General features: G+C 40.0%; 1 protein-coding gene across 1 annotated transcript in view; it reads right to left on the bottom strand.

Annotated features, from left to right (window-relative positions):
• The window catches only part of KCNMB3 (potassium calcium-activated channel subfamily M regulatory beta subunit 3), a 38,746-nt gene extending 27,636 nt beyond the window's left edge, over window positions 1-11,110 (bottom strand). The window contains exon 1 of the mRNA XM_042903408.1: window positions 10,849-11,110. Coding sequence (XP_042759342.1) covers window positions 10,849-10,955 — 107 coding nt within the window. The 5' untranslated portion in view covers window positions 10,956-11,110. The remainder of the gene's footprint in view (window positions 1-10,848) is intronic.
• Between the last annotated feature and the right edge of the window lie 9,446 nt (window positions 11,111-20,556).

The following is a 20,556-nucleotide window of genomic DNA, read 5'->3' as shown; positions in this document are numbered from 1 at the left end:
GAGCAAATCATAGCAGAAAACTTTCCTAACCTGGGGAAAGACACAGACATCAAAATCCAGGAAGCGCAGAGGACCCCCATTAGATTAAACAGAAACTGACCATCAACAAGGCATATCATAGTCAAATTCACAAAATACTCAGGCAAGCAGAGAATCATGAAAGCAGCAAAGGAAAAAAAAGTCCCTAATCTACAAGGGAAGACAGATCAGGTTTGCAGCAGACCTATCCACAGAAACTTGGCAGGCCAGAAAGGAGTGGCAGGATATATTCAATGTGCTGAATCAGAAAAATATGCAGACCTTTTGGGATGAGCACTGGATGTTGTATGGAAACCAATTTGACAATAAATTTCACATATTAAAGAAAAAAAAAAGAAAAATATGCAGCCAAGAATTCTTTATCCAGCAAGGCTGTCATTCAAAATAGAAGGAGAGATAAAAAGTTTCCCATACAAACAAAAATTAAAGGAGTTTGTGACCACTAAACCAGCCCTGCAAGAAATTTTAAGGGGGACTCTCTCTGAGGGGAGAAAAGATGGAAAAAATATATATATAGAGAGAGAGAGAGACAGAGAGAGAGAGAGAAATAAATAAATAAATACCAAAAGCAACAAAGATTAGAAAGGACCAGAGAACACCACCAAAAACTCCAACTCTACAAGCATCATAATGGTAATAAATTCATATCTTTCAGTACTCACTCTAAACGTCAATGGACTCAATGCTCCAATCAAAAGACATAGGGTAACAGAATGGATAAGAAAACAAGATCCATCTATATGCTGTTTACAAGAGACCCACTTTACACCTAAAGACACCTTCAGATTGAAAGTAAGGGGATGGAGAACCATCTATCATGCTAATGGTCAACAAAAGAAAGCTGGAGTAGCCTTACTTATATCAGAAAATCTACACTTTAGTGATGCTAAGTGAAATAAGCCATACAGAGAAAGACAGATATCATATGTTTTCACTCTTATGTGGATCCTGAGAAACTTAACAGAAACCCATGAGGGAGGGGAAGGAAAAAAAAAAAAAAAAGAGGTTAGAGTGGGAGAGAGCCAAAGCATAAGAGACTGTTAAAAACTGAGAACAAACTGAGGGTTGATGGGGGGTGGGAGGGAGGGGAGGGTGGGTGATGGGTATTGAGGAGGGCACCTTTTAGGATGAGCACTGGGTGTTGTATGGAAACCAATTTGACAATAAACTTCATATATTGAAAAAAAGAAAAAAAGAAGAAAAAAAGAAAATCTACACTTCAAAGACTGTATCAAGAGATGCAGAAGGGCATTATATCATAATCAAGGGGTCTATCCACCAAAAAGACCTAAAAATTGTAAACATTTATGTGCCAAATGTGGCAGCACCCAAATACATAAATCAAACACAAACATAAAGAAACTCATCGATAGTAATACCGTAATAGTAGGAGACTTCAACACCCCACTCACAGGAATGGACAGATCATCTAATCAAAAAATTAACAAGGAAACAATGGCTTTTAGTGACACACTGGACCAGATGGACTTAACAGATATATTCATAACATTTCATCCTAAAGCAGCAAAATATACATTCTTCTCCAGTGCACATGGAATGTTCTCCAGAATAGACCATATACTAGGACACAAATCAGCCCTAAGTAAGTACAAAAAGATCGAGATCATACCGTTCATATTTTCAGACCACAACACTATGAAACTAAAAATCAACCGCAAGAAAAAATTTGGAAATGTAACAAAAACTTAGAGACTGAAGAACATCCTACTAAAGAATGAATGGGCTAACCAAGCAGTTAAAGAGGAAATTAAGAGGTATATGGAAGTCAATGAAAATGATACACAACCCAAAACCTCTGGGACACAGCAAAGGTGGTCATAAGAGGAAAGTATATAGCAATCCAGGCCTTCCTAAAGAAGGAAGAAAGATCTCAGATACACAACCTAACCTTATGCCTTAAGGAGCTGGAAAAAGAACAGCAAATAAAACCCAAAACCAGCAGAAGACAGGAAATAATAAAGATTAGAGCAGAAATTAATGCTATCGAAACCAAAAAAACAGTAGAACAGATCAATGAAACTAGAAGTTGGTTCTTTGAAAGAATTAACAAAAGTGATAAACCACTAGCCAGTTTGATCAAAAAGAAAAAGGAAAGGACCCAAATAAATAAAATCAAGAATGAAAGAGGAGAGATCACAACCAACACAGCAGAAATAAAAACAATAATGAGAGAATATTATGAGCAATTATATGCCAATAAAATGGGCAATCTGGAAGAAATGGACAAATTCCTAGAAACATATACACTACCAAAACTGAAACAGAAAGAAATAGAAAATTTGAACAGGCCCATAACCAGTAAGGAAATCGAATTAGTAATCAAAAATCTGCCAAAAAACAAGAGTCCAGGGCCAGATGGCTTTACAGGGGAATTCTACCAAACATTTAAGGAAGAGTTAACACCTAGTCTCTTGAATGTGTTCCAAAAAATAGAAATGGAAGGAAAACTTCCAAACTCTTTCTAAGAAGCCAGCATTACCTTGATTCCAAAACCAGACAGAGACCCCACTAAAAAGGATAACTACAGACCAATTTCCCTGATGAACATGGATGCAGAAATCCTCAACAAGATATTAGCCAACTGGCTCCAACAATACATTAAAAAAATTATTCACCACGACCAAGTGGGATTTATACCTGGGTTGCAGGGCTGGTTCAATATCCGCAAAACAATTAATGTGATTCATCACATCAATAAAAGAAAGGACAAGAACCATATGATCCTCTCAATAGATTCAGAGAAAGCATTTGACAAAATACAGCATCCTTTCTTGATAAAAACCCTCAAGAAAGTAGGGATAGAATGAGTGTACCTCAAGATCAAAAAGCCATATATGAACGACCCAACGCTAATATCATCCTCAATGGGAAAAAGCTGAGAGCTTTCCTCCTAAGGTCAGGAACAAGACAGGGATGTCCACTCTCACCACTGTTATTCAACATAGTATTGGAAATCTTAGCCTCTGCAATCAGACAACACAAATAGATAAAAGGTATTCAAATCGGCCAGGAGGAGGTCAAACTTTCACTCTTCGCAGATGACATGGAAAACCCAAAAGATTCCACCAAAAAACTGCTAGAATTGATTTATGAGTTCAGCAAAGTTGCAGGATATAAAATCAATGCACAGAAATCGGTTGCATTCCTATACACCAACAATGAAGCAACAGAAAGAGAAATCAAGAAATCCATCCCATTTACAGTTGCACCAAAAACCATAAAATACCTAGGAATAAATCTAACCAAAGAGGTGAAAAATCTATACACTGAAAACTATAGAAAGCTTATGAAACAAATTGAAGAAGACACAAAAAAAATGGAAAAAGATTCCATGCTCCTGGACAGAAAGAACAAATGTTGTTAAAATGTCGATACTACCCAAAGCAATCTACATATTCCATGCAATCCCTATCAAAGTAACACCAGCATTCTTCACAGAACTAGAACAAATCATCCTAAAATTTGTATGGAACCAGAAAAGACCCCGAATAGCCAAAGCAATCTTGAAAAAGAAAACCAAAGCAGGAGGCGTCACAATCCCAGACTTCAAGCTATACTACAAAGCTGTAACCATCAAGACAGTATGGTACTAGCACAAGAACAGACACTCAGATCAATGGAACAGAATAGAGAACCCAGAAATGGACCCACAAGTGTATGGCCAACTAATCTTTGACAAAGCAGGAAAGAATATCCAATGGAATAAAGACAATCTCTTCAGCAAGTGGTGCTAGGAAAACTTGACAGCGACATGCAGAAAAATGAACCTGGACCACTTTCTTACACCACATACAAAAATAAACTCAAAATGGATGAAAGACCTAAATGTAAGACAGGAAGCCATCAAAATCCTCAAGGAGAAAGCAGGAAAAAACCTCTTTCTGATATTTCTAATGTTTGCTTGCTTTCTTTCTTTCTTTCTTTTTTTCTTTCTTTCTTTCTTTCTTCCAAGTGTTTATTTATATTTGAAAGAGAGAGACAGAGAGACAGAATGTGAGCAGGGGAGGGGCAGAGAGAGATGGAGACAGAATCTAAAGCAGGCTCTAGGCTCCAAGTTGTCAGCATAGAACTGGACATAGGGCTTGAATACATGAGCCGTGAGATTACGACCTGGGCTGAAATCAGATGCTCAACCCACTGAACCACCCAAGTGCCCTCCTTTCTTTGTTTCTTTAAACATATTACAGATACATTTACAAAAATGTTTTTAGCTTATTTTTTGAGAGAGAGAAAGAGAGAGCAGGGAAGGGACAGAGAGAGAGGGAGAGAGAGAGAATCCGAAGCAGGCTCTGCACTGTCAGCACAAAACCCCATGCAGGGCTTGAACCATATGGTTCTAATAAGTCAGAACCGTGAGATCATGACCTGAGTCGAATCAAGAGTTGGATGCTTAACCAAGTGAGCCATGCAGGAGCCCCCAGATACATTTTTTAGAAGTTTATTTTCATTTATTTTGAGAAACAGAAAGCAAGTGGGTGAGGGGCAGAGAGCAAGAGGGAGAGAGAATCCTAAGCAGGCTCTCTGCTGGCATGGGGCTCGAACTCACAACCTGTGAGATCATGACCTGAGCCATAATCAAGAGCTGGACGCTTAACCCACTGAGCCACCAGGTGCCCCGAGATACATTTTAATTTATTTATTAATTTTTTATTTTTTTAACGTCTTAATGTTTATTTATTTTTGACAGAGAAAGAGAGAGAGACAGAGAGCAAGTGGGGGGGGGGGGGAGGGCAGAGAGACAGACACACACAGAATCTGAAGCAGGCTCCAGGCTCTGAGCTGTCAGCACAGAACCCAATGTGCGTCTTGAACCCATGAGCTGTGAGACCATGACCTGAGCTGAAGTCAGACACTCAACCGGCTGAGTCACCCAGGAGCCCCAAAATACATTTTTATATACTGCCCAAATACCTGAAGTTTTTTGTGGATGCAATTCTGTTTCTCACTCAAAGGCCTTACTGTGTTTTATGACTTTTGAATGAGAACATGTACTCCTTGAAACTTCATAGGACTCCCCTGAGGCCTAGATTAGAGGTTAGCTCTTACAGAAAAGTTACGTATTTGCTTCTGCCAGTTGCCAAAGAGTACGACCTACTTGAGATAACATTAAACACAATTCTTAGGTTAAGGGTTTTGGATTGTTTAGGTAGTGTGAATTCAGGCAGAAACTGTCTTGAAGATTATGTTGAGATTAGAAAATCTCAGGGAAGATTGTAATTTTCCTGCTCTGCTCAGTGTCAAGGTTTGAGAAAGGCATTTTCCTTGCAATGTCCTGTGGAGCTGTGAGAGTGATTATTTCTAGTTCATTTTTATACTGAGTATGAGGTCCTTGGTGGTCTCAGTTGTAGTTGAGTGGTATATTAACTCCCATGCCTTGGATAGGCCCTGGGCAGTGTTTCTCATCCCTGTGTCCTTCCCCCATACTGTGAGACTGAAGCTCAAGGCCATCAGTTTCTGCAGTGCAAATGTCTTCAAGGTGAAAATTTACTTCAGTACATTTTCCCCCCCTCTAGGTTCCTACTTTCCCATAGTTTTTGTCCTTTGAGTATTTCCAACTTTTGGTAAGCTTTGACCAAAACTTTTTAGTTGTCTGCAGTTAGAGTGAGTATCTCGTTCACAGTGATGGTGAAACCAAAGCCTATCGATTCATAATAATAAAAATATATCTGAATATTCATTTTTAGTAGCTATATTATCCTTCCTCCCAAACATGAAAAAGCTGCTTCATAACACATCTATGAGGTTGTCACCTTTCCATAAAGCATTGGAATGAAATCGACAGAAATATTACAAAGAGAAAGTATAGTCTCGTATACTATCAGGTCTATTTTATTTCTAAATTAGATCAGAATCAGGTTATGCAGTTTTTTTAATTGAAGTATAATTGACATACAATATTATATTAGTTTTGACTCAGGTCATGATCTCATGTTTCATCAGTTTGAGCCCTGTGTCAGGCTCTGTGCTGATAGCATGGGCCTGCTTGGGATTTTCTCTCTCCCTCTCTCTCTGCCCCTCCCCCACTCATGTGCACATGCACTCCCTCTCTCTCCCTCTGTCTCTCTCAAAATAAACAAATAAACATTTTTTTTTAATCATGAGGATACACAAATGAACTACTGGGACCTCATCAAAATAAAACGTTTCTGCACAGCGAAGGAAACAATCAGCAAAACTAAAAGGCAACCAATGGAATGGGAGAAGATATTTGCAAACCACATATCAGACAAAGGGTTAGTATCCAAAATCTATAAAGAACTTATCAAATTCAGCACCCAAAAAACAAATAATCCAGTGAAGAAATGGGCAAAAGACATCAATAGACACTTCTCCAAAGAAGACATCCAGATGGCCAACTGACACATGAAAAAATGCTCCACATCACTCATCATCAGGGAAATACAAACCAAAACCACAATGAGATACCACCTTACACCTGTCAGAATGGCTAACATTAATAACTCAGGCAACAACAGATGTTGGCGAGGATGCAGAGAAAGAGGATCTCTTTTGCATTGCTGGTGGGAATGCAGACTGGTGCAGCCACTCTGGAAAACAGTATGGAGGTTCCTCAAAAAACTAAATATAGAACTACCCTATGACCCAGCAATTGCACTACTAGGCATTTATCCATGGGATATAGGTATGCTGTTTCGAAGGGACACATGCACCCCCATGTTTATAGCAGCACTATCAACAATAGTCAAAGTATGGAAAGAGCCCAAATGTCCATCGATGGATGAATGGCTAAAGAAGATGTGGTATATATATATACAATGGAATATTACTCAGCAATCAAAAAGAATGAAATCTTACCATCTGCAACTACCTGGATGGAATTGGAGGGTATTATGCTAAGTGAAATTAGTCAGTCAGAGAAAGACAAAAGTCATATGACTTCACTCATATGAGGACTTTAAGAGACAAAACAGATGAACAGAAGGGAAGGGAAACAAAAATAATATAAAAACAGGGAGGGGGACAAAACAGAAGAGACTCATAAATATGGAGAACAAACTGAGGGTTACAGGAGAGGTTGTGGGAGGGGGGATGGGCTAAATGGGTGAGGGTCACTAAGGAATCTACTCCTGAAATCATTGTTGCACTATATGCTAACTAATTTAGATGTAAATTTTTAAAAATAAAATTAATATTTTAAAAAAAGGCCAAAAAAAAAAAAAAAAAAGAAATATCAGAAAGAGCAAGACTCTACAATATGACCAGGCTAATATTTAAAAGAATCAAATATAATTCCTAGAAATGAAAAATAAAATAATTTAAATAAAAACTCAATGGACAAATTTAACAGTAGATTAGATACATCTAAAAATATAATTAGTAAACATAGAAATAGATCTGCAAAATAGCCAGAGTATAATACGGAATAATTTTTTGTAATGGAAAATACTGAAGAGAGATGAAGAAACATGGAAAATAAAAAGGGAATGTTTAACATGTGATCTATTCAGAATTTCAGAAATAAGGGAAATAAGTCACAAGCAATATTTTAAAAAGATAATAAACTTCAGAATTGATGAAAACCCAGTCTGTAGATTACAGAAACCCAGTGGGATAAAATAAAAAGAAACCCACATTAGGCACATCACAGAGATATTGCACAGACACCACAACAGAAAATCTTAAAAACAGCCAGAGAAAAAGACAGATTAACCCCAAAGGAATGACAGGCTGAGATCTTACTTCTCCATAACAGGAATGGCAACCAGAAGGCAGGAATATTTGCCAATAGGCTGAGAGAGACCATGGGAAATGCGCATATGTAGAAAGGTTGAAATTTGTCAGGCAAAGTCTAATGACAAGCAAGCTGATATGAACCTTAAGGTTAAAGAGCTTTTTAGAAATAAAGAAGGTAATAATGTTGATTAAAGATTCACCTAGAAGAGCTAACAATACTAATTTATATGTACCTAATAGCATTCCCTCACTGACAGAACTATAGGAAGAAACAGACAAAACTCAGGAACAAATGATGAGATATTTTTGCATCCTCCCTCAGTAATTGATAACCAGACAAATCAGTAAGGAAATAGATTTCAGCAAAGTAATTAACATTGTAACATTACTTTGTAACATTACTTTGTAATGTTTGGGATGTCCTTTGTAAGTAATTATATTATCTAAGCAATTATGTTTTCTAAATGGTAATATAGAATGCTATCCCCTACAAAATATATATTCTTCTCAAAGATATAAGGACATTTATGAGACCTAACCATAAATGGAGCCATAAAGAAAGCCCCAACAAATGTCAAAGGATTCGTGCAAGTAATGTACTTTTCATATGCTCATGTTATGAAGCTCAGAAAGTGTGGAAAAGTCTAGAGAAGAGAATAAAACTCACCCACAGTTCTACCAGTTAGAGATCACTTCTGTTCATTTACTAGGTTATTTCCCTCCTCTATATTGTTTTAAATAGAATGAGATCATTTTGGATATAGGTTATATTTTTTTAATCTCTTTTCACTTACCATAATAAACACTTTATGTCATGAACATTTCTTTGTAACCCTTCTATTGGCTACATAATATTCCATCAATTGGATATGCCATAAATTCCTTACCTATTTCCTTATTGTTAATTATTGGGTTTTTTTTTTTCCAGGTTTCTGAGACCATAAATATCCCTGTAATTAACTTTGTGGTATTTACAAGCACCTTTCATCCAAGGACTTCAAAGCATTTCAGAATGATCTCATTTTGCTCTCTAGCCAGTGAGATGACTAGCATTTTTATTCCTTTTTGCCAGCAAAGTATTTCCACTTCTAGCCAATGTGTTACCTGGAGATGTTGTATTCATAGTCTACGCAGCCCCCACCCCCTTCTGTTGCTTCCCTGCAGACAGAACTGACTTTCCCACCAGCTCTTTCCCACACATTGCTACAGGCACCTTCTGGCTTAGCCTCAGGCAAACTCCGTTTCAAAGAGCTTGAACATACTTCTCTGGCTGTGATCCCTGCAGAAGCCAGCAGCCTCTTCCTCCAACACTGTAACTGGTGTGAGAAGCGTCCTTGGGAAGATGCTGCTGTTCATCAAAGCTTGACAATCCATCTGACACCCATTTCACATGTGTGTGCAACTTCTAAGCATTGAGATGTTAAATTAACATTTCCCTGTAATTTGTTGGTGTTACAGAGACGATTTGGGTGATTATTCTTATCCTCATATTTTTTAAATTACAAAATTATTTAACAACTTCTTTTGAAACAGCAAATGAGGTTGAGTAAAGTCAGCATGGTTCACAGAGTTCAGCAAGAGGAAAGAGCAATAATCCAATCGTGCATCTCAGAAACGAAAATGGGAGACTGTATTGCTTTGGGGAGAAAACAACTATTCTTATATCTAGTTAATTATGTTATGAAGAGGGCACTAAAACTTGCTCCCTTGCATGTTCATCATCTGACCTTCTGCCATAGAGTAATTCACTTTAATTGTCTTTTCACAAAAGCATTAGTGCATTTCTAGGAGAGAAGTGCTTCTGCCCCCACGTCTTTCCCCTTCTGGTCTGCTCCTTTCTTCTCCGATCCCACCTCCCCCCAAACCCCTCTATCTCACTTTCCCTCATTCTCACTCAACTTCCCATGAGTATAGTTACAGGATTAATGTGATGGCAGCTGTGGTCTTTACTGTTTCCATTTTCTCAGCTCCCAACTCCATTGGAGCCACTAACAAACCAGCCTTTTTTCCAGATAGAGTGTGTGAACTTGGCTGTGAGGTGTGCCCCTTCCAAGAGCAAACTGGCAAGCTTTTAATATTCCATTCCTCACACACCCTCCGGCATGGTTCTTCTCTCAATTTCGGTGCCCAGTTCCAACCACCCCACTGGCCCAAACCCAGGAGCAGACAGAAGGACCACAGCTTCATTTAAGGCTCTCAGCCCCTCAGCTTTGCATTTCTCTGGGGGAGAAAAGGAAGTCCTGAAGATAGCCCCTTTCACTTCCTCCCTTAAGGAGAAGTGGGTGGCTCAGTCAGTTAAGTGCCTGACTCTTTCTTTATTTTGGCTCCAGTCATGATCTCATGGTTCATAGGATCAAGTCCTATGACTTGAGTTGGGCTAAATGCTGACACTGCAGAGCCTGCATGGGATTCTCTCTCTCCCTCTCCCTCTCTGAGCCTCCCCTGCTCACATATGCACACGCTCGTTCGCTCTCAAAATAAATAAATAAACATTTTTTAAAAGGTGGGTGGTTAAAAACAGTGGCTGAAATATAGAGAAAGTATAATGGAATAGTGCCAAGAGCAGTATTAGAAAGTATGCCAAGGCTTGTAGAGACTGTTACTATCCCCACTTTATGGACAAGGAGATGAGGCAGACAGAGATTGCATGGCTTGCCCACAGTCATATAGCTAGTTAAGTGGTGGAACTGAGATTTGAATTCAGTTCAGTTCAGTTGTGACTCCAAGACCCAAGCATGCTTCACCAGGAGGACCAAATGCTGGTGACAATTTCTTCATCCCTTCATTCAACCAAGAGATATTTATTCAGCACCAGACATGTACTGGGCCATGTCCTAGTGCTAGGGAGCCACAGGAGAGTTTAAAAAAAGGTCCCTGGCCTTCAAAATTTTGCAATGCAAATGGAGGAGGAAGCCAATAAGAAAGGATGCAGCCCCCTGAAGTCAGTGCTGCTGTGGGGAGAAGGCCCCAAGGTCCCTCAGGAGCCATGGCAAGTGGGCACCCTTAGAGGAGGACGACCAAATCTAACCTCATACTCCTTATGGCCGCTCTTGGAGCCACTATGCAGCAAGAGAGATTCTGGTGGTGGCTTACCTCCCCTGGCGCCTCCGGCCACCCTGGAGTGTAATCTGAACGGGGATGCTGAACGGCTGCATGAGACCAGGGGCCTGGCCAAAATGGACTCCTTTCACCTGAGTCATAGCCTCTGAGGGCACAAGAAGGGCGAAGCTTAGGCATCAACGGAAGTAGGGTCCCAGAGGGAGCGGCCAGTCCCAGCGCAGGCAGCCATCAGGAGCAGCGGTGCACAGCGCCCGCTTTCCAGGAGACGTGGGAAGTCGAGGCAGGCTGGGGCAGGGGCAGGTGAGGGGGTGGGGGGAAGGTCTGCATTTTCTCAAAAAGCAGAGTATCAATCCTAGACGCTCAAGAAGACCGTTAATAACCTTCTGCATCCAGACCTTCTCCCCATGGTCACCCAGCGCCTGCCTCCGCCTAGTCACCTGTGTTCCGCTTTGTCACCTATGTTCCGCTTTGTCACCTGGGTTCCGCTCCAGCAGCCAGCTGCATTGCCATAGAGACCTAACCGCTTGTGGAAAGTTGAGGCCCCAGGGACCCTATGTAATTGGTGAGAGACATACTCAGTTCAAGGTTTATAAAAAGAGGAAATGTTTTGCCCTGACTACGTTTCCTTTTTCACAAATTGTCTGTTAGAGTGCAAGCGTAGAGAGTGGATTTTTCCGGTTAATTGCATGTTCCAATTAAGAGAATTCATTTTTATACCATATGTGATTTCCCAAATTTTCAAGGGCCATAAAATAACTCACCATTAAAACTGTATCAAGGGGCGCCTGGATGGCTTAGCGGGGTAAGCATCTGGCTGGATCTCAACTCAGGTCTTCATCTCTCAGGGTCCTCAGTTCAAGCCCCCTCCCCGCACCCTTGGGGGCCACGCTGAGTGTGGGACCTAGTTACAAAAAATAAAAATAAAATTTATCAAGGTTTGAAAAAATTGTATCGAATATCTTGTTATCTTTCTTTGATAACCCAGAACACATTTGGAGATGTTTCAATACTTTCAAATCATGAACATCAATTAGCTTACTAAAAGGTGGGTAATAAAATGTCAGATAGACCACTTTTGCCATATGTTTTTAATAAGGGTAATATCATCTTACCATTTTCCAAAACATTACCATGGGCAAGAATGTAAGCATAATCTCTTCTGTAAATATCCGTGTATATATAGCCAGATTAACTGTTACTTGCAGCTATTTAATATTGTTTAAAATATATATTGATATACTTCTGAGAGTATGATATTGTATTGATAGTATTGATATACTTCTTAGAGTTATAGCCTAAGTCTTTTATAAACTATATGTTTCTAATGAACTGATATAATTTGGAATAAAATCTAATAGCAACTAAAACTTTTTCCCTTCTGCCCCCTCCTTGCAACTTAACCTTATAAATATATAACCTTTCTTTTTCAGATGTAGATGTGCTAATAAATTCCCCTGAAATTTGGTATGTAACTCTCTTTGAAGAGGTAAATAATTTGCTACTATTTTTACATATTTGATTCAATCTCAAAAATATACTAATGTTTGAGCCTGTGAGATCCCTACATGGCTCCCGGGACTTGAATCCACCTTTCCTGGGGCCTTCTGGTCATCCCCTTTTTCTGATTCTTACTCCATTACGTGAAAACCCTCATGCATGATCTTTAAAAATTCATCTTAAGAGGGTATAGAGAGAGAAAGTGAGTTATTTCCAATTACTTTTAGTCTCCATTTAAGAGTTCTGAGAGACCCAGACATTTGTTTGAGGTCCTAGACAAGTCAGGGCCTGAATATGTCTGAGGCATAGCTGTCACAATTGACCATCTGAGATTGATCTCAGACCTAGTGCTTTGTTTTCTCTGCCCTTTTAAATAGGGTCAATGACAGGTGAAAAGGAGTAACATAATCTGTTGCCCTTTGATTTACCTCCTACTGCCGCTTCACTTGGTGACTCACCTCTGCCCACCACTACCAGCCCATCTCCCTCTGGCCCCTACAGCAAGTCCCCTGCACATACACACTTCATTCAAGACTCACAGTCCCAAAAATCTAGAATGGTCAGTATGAATTGCAATGCCAGTGTGTCTATTCAAGGACATGGCAAATAAGGCAGAAGGAGTATGGTGTAAGAGACACCAGGTACATGTGCCTTCACTATATATCAGGGCGTCTGGTCCCTTCTCTTGGTCCCCTAGACCATCCCTGAGCTCCTGGTTTATGCCTTCCTCTCAGAGTTGCCCGAGATCACTTCCTGCTCCACCAAATACCAGCTATGAGTCAACTGTCAAACCCACCATGTGGGTCCCCTTCCTCTCTGGGCCAGAAGCTTTGGGTACTGGGTTCAAATCCCAGCTCTGTAACTCCAAATAACCCTTTAAACTTTCACTGCCTTGGTTTTCCTCAGTAAAAAGGGAGTAAATAAAACACAGTGTGAATTGTATGAGTATGGTGAGGCTTAATTAGTGCCCATAAACTGTTGAGATGTGTAGATGAAAGGGGATGTTATTGTAAAATGCTGGCATCATGGACTCCTCGCTCCAGAGCCCATAGTCATTTTCCTTTGCATTTAACAAATGCTTTACTCAAGGGGAAAAAAAGAACTACTTTTCCCTTTTATCATGCTGGAGAACCTACTTCCTCATTCTTTTTCACATTCTCTCAATTACACATTACCTATCACAGCTAAGAATTCTGTAGCTAAAATTCTCCATGTTCGTGAACACTATGGCTCTCTTTTCAAATTTAGACATGCACAAGTCATTTACAGCAACCTAAAAAGTATACAACAGCCTACATTCTTGTGTGTCTGTGTGTTTGTAGGTAGGAGAATAAATAAATCCCCAACTGAAACATCATCCCATTATGAGTAGTTTCTGCTGATGCAAGCAACAATTTAAAGTATCAAAAGTAAAGTCATATCTGATCTTACATTCTCTTCACAGGAAAAAAACAACAAAAACAACAAGAGTGTATGATCTATGCCACGCACTTAAGGAGTCGTAACGGGATCTTCTATTGCCTTTATCTTAATGACTGCCTCCAGCCATCTTCCCTAATCAAATAGACGCTGATCCTATGACCTAAGCTCATGTCAAAGAAACCAACATCACCCCTCTGCAGATGTTCTTCCTGCTCTAATGAGAAATAATACTAATAACTAACTCTTATTGAGCACTTGCTATGAGCCTGGCACAGTTCTAAGGCTTTACATGTATTAATTCATTCCTTGGGCTTTTGCAAGAGTAGAGAGCCACACTGAGTTATGCAATTTCACAGGAGCCAGAGAACTGAGCGTCTCCTGGCATAAAGACAACTCATTGGATAATTGAAGCAGAAAGTAATAGAAGCAATAGCTGAAATTGTTACATAGTTCAACAGTCCTGGATTTATGGTCCTATTTCAAATCCACTGCAGCCAAGTCTTCAGGTGGCACTGGGTTTGGGCATGCTTTACAATATTGCAGATCAAGGTATTGATCGCTACATGAGTGGCACTTGATTTTAAGTGTGACCTGCTATGAAATACAGGTTCCTAGGTCCCATCTCTAGAGGTTCTGATAAAATAGCTTGGTTATAAGACCAAGGAACCTGCATTTTAAAAGCTCCTCATGTGATTCTAATACAAGTGGTCCTATGTTCATTCTTTGGAAACCCCCAGGTCACATTACGGGTTAAATAGGTCTTGGAAGCCTGACCTTGGAAAACTGAACTCTGTCTCTAGTCCCAGATCACACGACCTCCCTGGATCTGAGCTCAGTACAGTGAGGGGTTTAGAGCAGATGATTTAATGTACTTTCCACTTTTAAGATCCACTGAAATATATGAAACCATAAATTTGTTTGCAAGAAAATGTTATCTCCTCTCCTGGATTCACAATAAGGTAAGAACTCCTCACCTCAGCTGCTGAGTGGCAGTGCTCACCTAGAAAGGAAAGAACCCAACCTCCCACCCCACCCCACATCTCCTGGAAGTAGTGATCACAGGCTTCTGAGCAACCCCACACTAGGGATTGTGCTCAGTGCTTTGGGAACATTATTCCCTCAGTCACATAACCCAAAGAGGTAGATACTTCACTAATTTGGAAAAATGAGGCCACAGAGGCCTAGAGATGCTGAATAACTTGCCCCAAATCATAAAACCACAGTAATCAAGGGCAGGTCCAGGCCTCTAAAACAGATCAGATTCAAAGCTCGTGCTTTTATTGACAATAATATCCTGCCTCCTCTCTCAGTAGCTAGGGATATGTATGTGTCTTGTTGTTTTTTTGTTTTGTTTTGTTTTTGTTTTTTGAGAGAGAGAGAGAGAGAGAGAGAAAGAGAGCAGGGGAGGGACAGAGGAAGAGGGAGAGAGAGAACCCTAAGCAGGCTCCATACCTAGCATGGAACTACTACACAGGGCTTGATCTCATGACTCTGAGATCACAACCTGAGCCGAAATCAAGAATTGGACACTTTCTCGACTGAGACACCCAGGCACCCCAGGATATGTGTCTTATTATTCAGGTTCTCACAGGAATGTTGGTGGCCAGGTTTTCACAGAGACCAGATGGTCATACGTTTTGATGGGTATTGAGTGTGTCCTAATTACTTTTAGATAAATTCTTGTTCCTGACTTGACCAATTTCTTGGCAAGTGATGTCTCTTCATTAATTTTAATACATCTTTACAAACTATCGAATAACTCTATTCACTAGAACTCAATCAGAATTATCAATTAACTAGAAGTTGTCTGGGTTGTTTTGTTTTGTTGTTTTTTGCTATTTCTCTTTCTGAGGAAAAAAAGACAAATGATAGGAAAATGGATGAGTATCAGAAACTTAATTATTTTTTAATAAAATTCCAGGAGAGTTCCTGGGTTAGTAATGACTCAGGTTAACTCTTCTGTTCCAGGTAAGACACATTTGTGGCCAGTGGGTTCCTGATCTCATGGCAGACACCTTTATGTCAGCTCCTCCTGAACTCAAAATGTTAGCTCTGTGAGGGCCCAAATCTGTGTCTGTTTTATTCATTACTGTATCTCCAGCTCCTAGGACCATGCCTAGCACGTGTGCTCCGTCAGTCATTCTGGAGCGATTGAATGAGATGGACACTACCTCGAAAATTATTCTCTATATGATATTAAGGGCAACTACTTCTAACCAATTAGGGTAGGTGGGCTTGAAATATGAAAACATTTGGCTATCCCTGTCTAGGTCTTCCATTTATATCTACAGGCTCTCCACAGTGTGAATTAAAGTTCTAAATGTGGGCTGTGGGGATCCTCAAGGTTTGTAATCATTTTATTCAACAAGCATTTAGTGAGCTTCTCCCAGTACATTCATATTCTGCTGCTATGGTTCTCAAAGGGGATGGTGCCACCCCCTGGTGGGCATTTTGGAAATCTGTGGAGTGTTTCTTGGTTGTCCTTTTGATTGGAGGAGACAGCCAGATGGGGCAGATGTCCTGCAAGTTACAAGAAAGTCCCACACAACAAAGAACTGCCCTGAGTGCCATGGAAATTTCCATGTGTCAGTGGGCATTCATGTAGATGAAAAGTGTGTTTATAATGATCTGAGCTAAAACCTAACTTCATTTTACATATAAACACAAAATATCTGTGTTTGTTTTGCACCTTTTTCAATATCCACTGAATTTTCCAAAAATGCATCTATGGTGTAAATTCAGAGACATGTGTACCCACTTTGTCCAGAAATTCATCAAAAGTTCTTCACATTTGAGGAAATCACACCACCATCAGCAAAGCTGTTTGAATTGGCATTTAAGTTACTAATATAATAAAATACCCAATTGACCTACATTGCCAGCTGCCACATGCACAGTGATTATCCATATAGGTGTCACTATCTGTGTATTTCATTGTACTACTGATGTAGCCATGCTCAAGTATTTACATGGAGAATTACATATTTAATGGTAACTTAATTTTAATTTTCCCATATAATAAAGTTTGCACATTATGTTATTTTTTAAATGTATATGGGTAGGTTATATCATCAATGAATCTCATTTCAGAATAGTAAAGTATTTGCTATGAAGGAGGCATTGGGTCTGAAGGGATTGAACACTACTACTACTGTTATCCTTGTTGTTAAGAAAGTGGACAATTATTTTGCAGGAATTTTTTTTAAGCTTGACTCAACATATTCTTTTCCACGCTTTTCCATACAGAGTGCCATCATCTTTCTTGGGCCACAGGGAACATGTCTATTCAAGTGGATTTGTATCCCATCTCAATCGGCTCATTTAGGGAAATAAGTCCGTTTCAATGTGCTATACAAAGAGAAGCCCACACAATTCCTACCTGAAATTGGAATTTCAGGCTGAAAACATCCAGCCTTCTCTGAGTTTCTAAGTTCACATACCATGCATAAGAAGAGCAAAGCTATGCGTTGCTTCCCCACCCCCTCTTCATCCTTATCACCTCACACTGTCCTCAGTATGTTGACCTCCCTGGTCTTCTAGGACCTGCCACACAGTAGGCTCAAAATAAAAGGCTTGAATGAATAAATGGCCTCTTGAAGATATTTGTGACAGAATATTGAAAAAGAAGAAGCAGGAAAAACAATAACATACCTAGGAATAAACTTAACTAAAGAGGTGAAAGATCTGTACTTTGAAAACTATAGAACACTTACGAGAGAAATTGAAGAGGATGCAAAGAAATGAAAAAAAAACATTCCATGCTCATGGATTGGAAGACCAAATATTGTTAAAATTTCTGTACTACCCAGGGGCACCTAGGTGCTCCATTGGTTGAGCATTTGACTTCGGCTCAGGTCATGATCTCATGGTTTGTGACTTCAAACCCCCCATCGGGCTCTGTACTGACAGCTCAGAGCCTGGAGCCTGCTTCAGGTTCTGTGTCTCCATCTCTCTCTGCCCCTCCTCTCCTCACACTCTGTCTCTCTCTCTCACTCTCTCAAAAATAAGTAAACATTTTTTAAAATGTCTATACTACCCAAAACAATCTACACATTTAATAAAATCCCTATCAAAATACCACTAGCATTCTTCTCAGAGGTAGATCAACAATCCTAAAATTTGTATGGAACCAAAAAAGACCCTGAATAGCCAAAGCAGTCCTGAAAAAGAAAAACAAAACTGGAGGCATCACGATTCCAGATTTCAAGCTATGTTACAAAGCTGTAGTCATCAAGACAGTATGGTACTGGCACAAAAACAGACACATAGATCAATGAAAAAGAATAGAAAACCCAGAAATGGGTGCACAACCATATGGTCAACTCATCTTCAGTAAAGCAGGAAAGAATATCCAATGGAAAAAGACAGTCTCTTCAATAAATGGTGTTGGGAAAACTGGATGGCAACATGCAGAAGAATGAAATTGGACCACTTTCTTACACAATACACAAAAATAAATTCAAAAGGATGGCAGACTTAAATGTGAGACAGGAAACCATCCAAATCCTAGAGGGGAACACAGGCAGCAACCTCTTTGACTTCAGCCAGAGCAACTTCTTAGTAAATACTTCGCCGAAGGCAAGGAAAACAAAAGCAAACACGAACTGTTGGGACTTTATCAAGATAAAAATCTTCTGCAAAGTGAAGAAAACAATCAACAAAACTAAAAGACAATCTTTGGAATAGGAGAAGATATTTGCAAATGACATATCTGCAAATGGGTTAGTATCCAAAATCTATAACGAATTTATCAAACTCAGGTCACCTGAGTGGCTCAATCAGTTAAGTGTCCAACTTCGATTCAGGCCACAATCTCGCAGCTGGTGGGTTCAAGCCCCGCATCAGGCCCTGTGCTGACAGCTCAGAGCCTGGAGCCTGCTTTGGATTCTGTCTCCTTCCCTCTCTTTCCCTCCCCCACTCTCTCTCTCTCTCTCCCTCTCTCAAAAATAAATAAACATTAAAAAAATTTTTTTAACTTATCAAACTCAACACCCAGAAAACAAACAACCCAGTTAAGAAATGGGCAGAAGACATGAATAGACAATTTTCCAAAGAAGACATCAAGATGGCTAACAGACACTTGAAAAGATGCTCAATATCATTCATCATCAGGGAAATACAAATCAAACCCATGATGAGATACCACCTCACACCTGTCATAATGAAAGGGCAGACCTATGCCAGACGATTCCATCTTGTTCTGTGTCCTCCACCTTGACCACGCCTCCTCCCCTTGAGTAACCTCCTGCTCACCCGTTCAAACTTCGCGATCAAAACATGCCCGGCAACCTGCGAAACAGGACTCCGACCCTTCCCCAGCCAATCGGCTGAGGCCACAGCCATTACCTCACCAACTGCCCCTAGACCCCAATGAAACCTTTGTGCTTTTGAAACTCGCTCTCTCTCCCCGGCATCTCACCGCTGCGTCGGTGCAGGTAGGGGATTGAGCTCGAGCTAGCTCAAATAAAGGCCCTTTGCTTTTTCATCGGACTCAGCTCCCTGGTGGTCTTTGGGGATCACGAATTCTGGGCATAACAATAACAACTAAAATTAACAACACAAGAAACAACAGGTGTTGGCAGGATGTGGAGAAAGGGGAACCCTCTTGCACTGCTGGTGGGAATGAAAACTGGTGCAGCCACTCTGGAAAACAGTATAGAGGTTCCTCAAACAGTTAAAAATAGAACTATCCTACAATCCAGCAATTACACTATTAGGTATTTATCCAAAGAGTGGAAAAATACAGATTCGAAGGGGTACGTGCATCCCAATGTTTATAGCAGCATTATCAACAATGGCCAAATTACAGACAGAGCCCAAACATCCATCGACTCATGAATGGATAAAAAAACTGTGGTATATACATACAATGGAATATTACTCAGCCATCAAAAAGAATGAAATCTTGCCATTTGCAACAACATGGATGGAGCTAGAGTGTATTATGCTAAGTGAAATAAGTCAATAAGAGAAAGACAAATACCATAAGAGTTCACTCATATGTGGAATTTAAGAAACAAAACAGATGAACATATGGGAAGGGGTGGGGGAGAGAAGAAAGGGAAATAAACCACAAGAGATTCTTCATGATAGAGAACAAACTGAGGGTTGATGGAGGGAGGAGGGTAGGGGATGAGCTAGATGGGTGATGGGTACTAAGAAGGACACTTGTGATGAGCACTGGCTGTTGTATGTAAGTGATGAATCACTGAATTCTGCTCCTGAAACCAATATTGCACTCTATGTTAACTAACTAGAATTTAAATTTTAAAAAAATAAAGAAAGAAAAGAAAAAGAAAAAGCAGGGAGGTGACACAGCAGGGAGGTTGCCTATATTTTTATCAGATATGCAGACTGGCACCAATTTATTTTAACCAAAACACGTGGCTTTTGTGTGTCCAATATTGTGAGTATTTGAAACATTTGATGAAATTCCCAATTTGCCTCTTCCTTTGCAGAGAAGAAGAGTAAGATTTTTTAACTCATCTCCTTCAGCTTCCCTCCTCCCTCTTGAAATGTCTGTTGCCACCTCACCTCTTTACCCGCCCACCCTCTTCTTCCTTTTCCTCCCAGAGGAAAAGAGTTCTCCTCCTTTTCTGTCCTCTGAAGGATCTTGATCTGTCTCCACTTTTATAACTTCCATCTTCCACTCTCCCTACAAAGATGTCCAGGTCTACCCTTTCCTCTCTTCTTCTCTCTTAAACCAGACAGTAAGGGTGTGTGTGTGTGTGTGTGTGTGTGTGTGTGTGTATGTGTAAAACCTTCATTCATTATTTCCTTTGATTTTCCCAACGACTCTTTAAGGCAGCTAATATTATTCCT

Source organism: Panthera leo, chromosome C2, assembly GCF_018350215.1.
Source record: "Panthera leo isolate Ple1 chromosome C2, P.leo_Ple1_pat1.1, whole genome shotgun sequence".
Lineage (NCBI taxonomy): Eukaryota > Metazoa > Chordata > Mammalia > Carnivora > Felidae > Panthera > Panthera leo.
The sequence above is the reverse complement of the archived record's forward strand: the minus strand, read 5'-3'. Positions and strand labels throughout refer to the sequence as shown.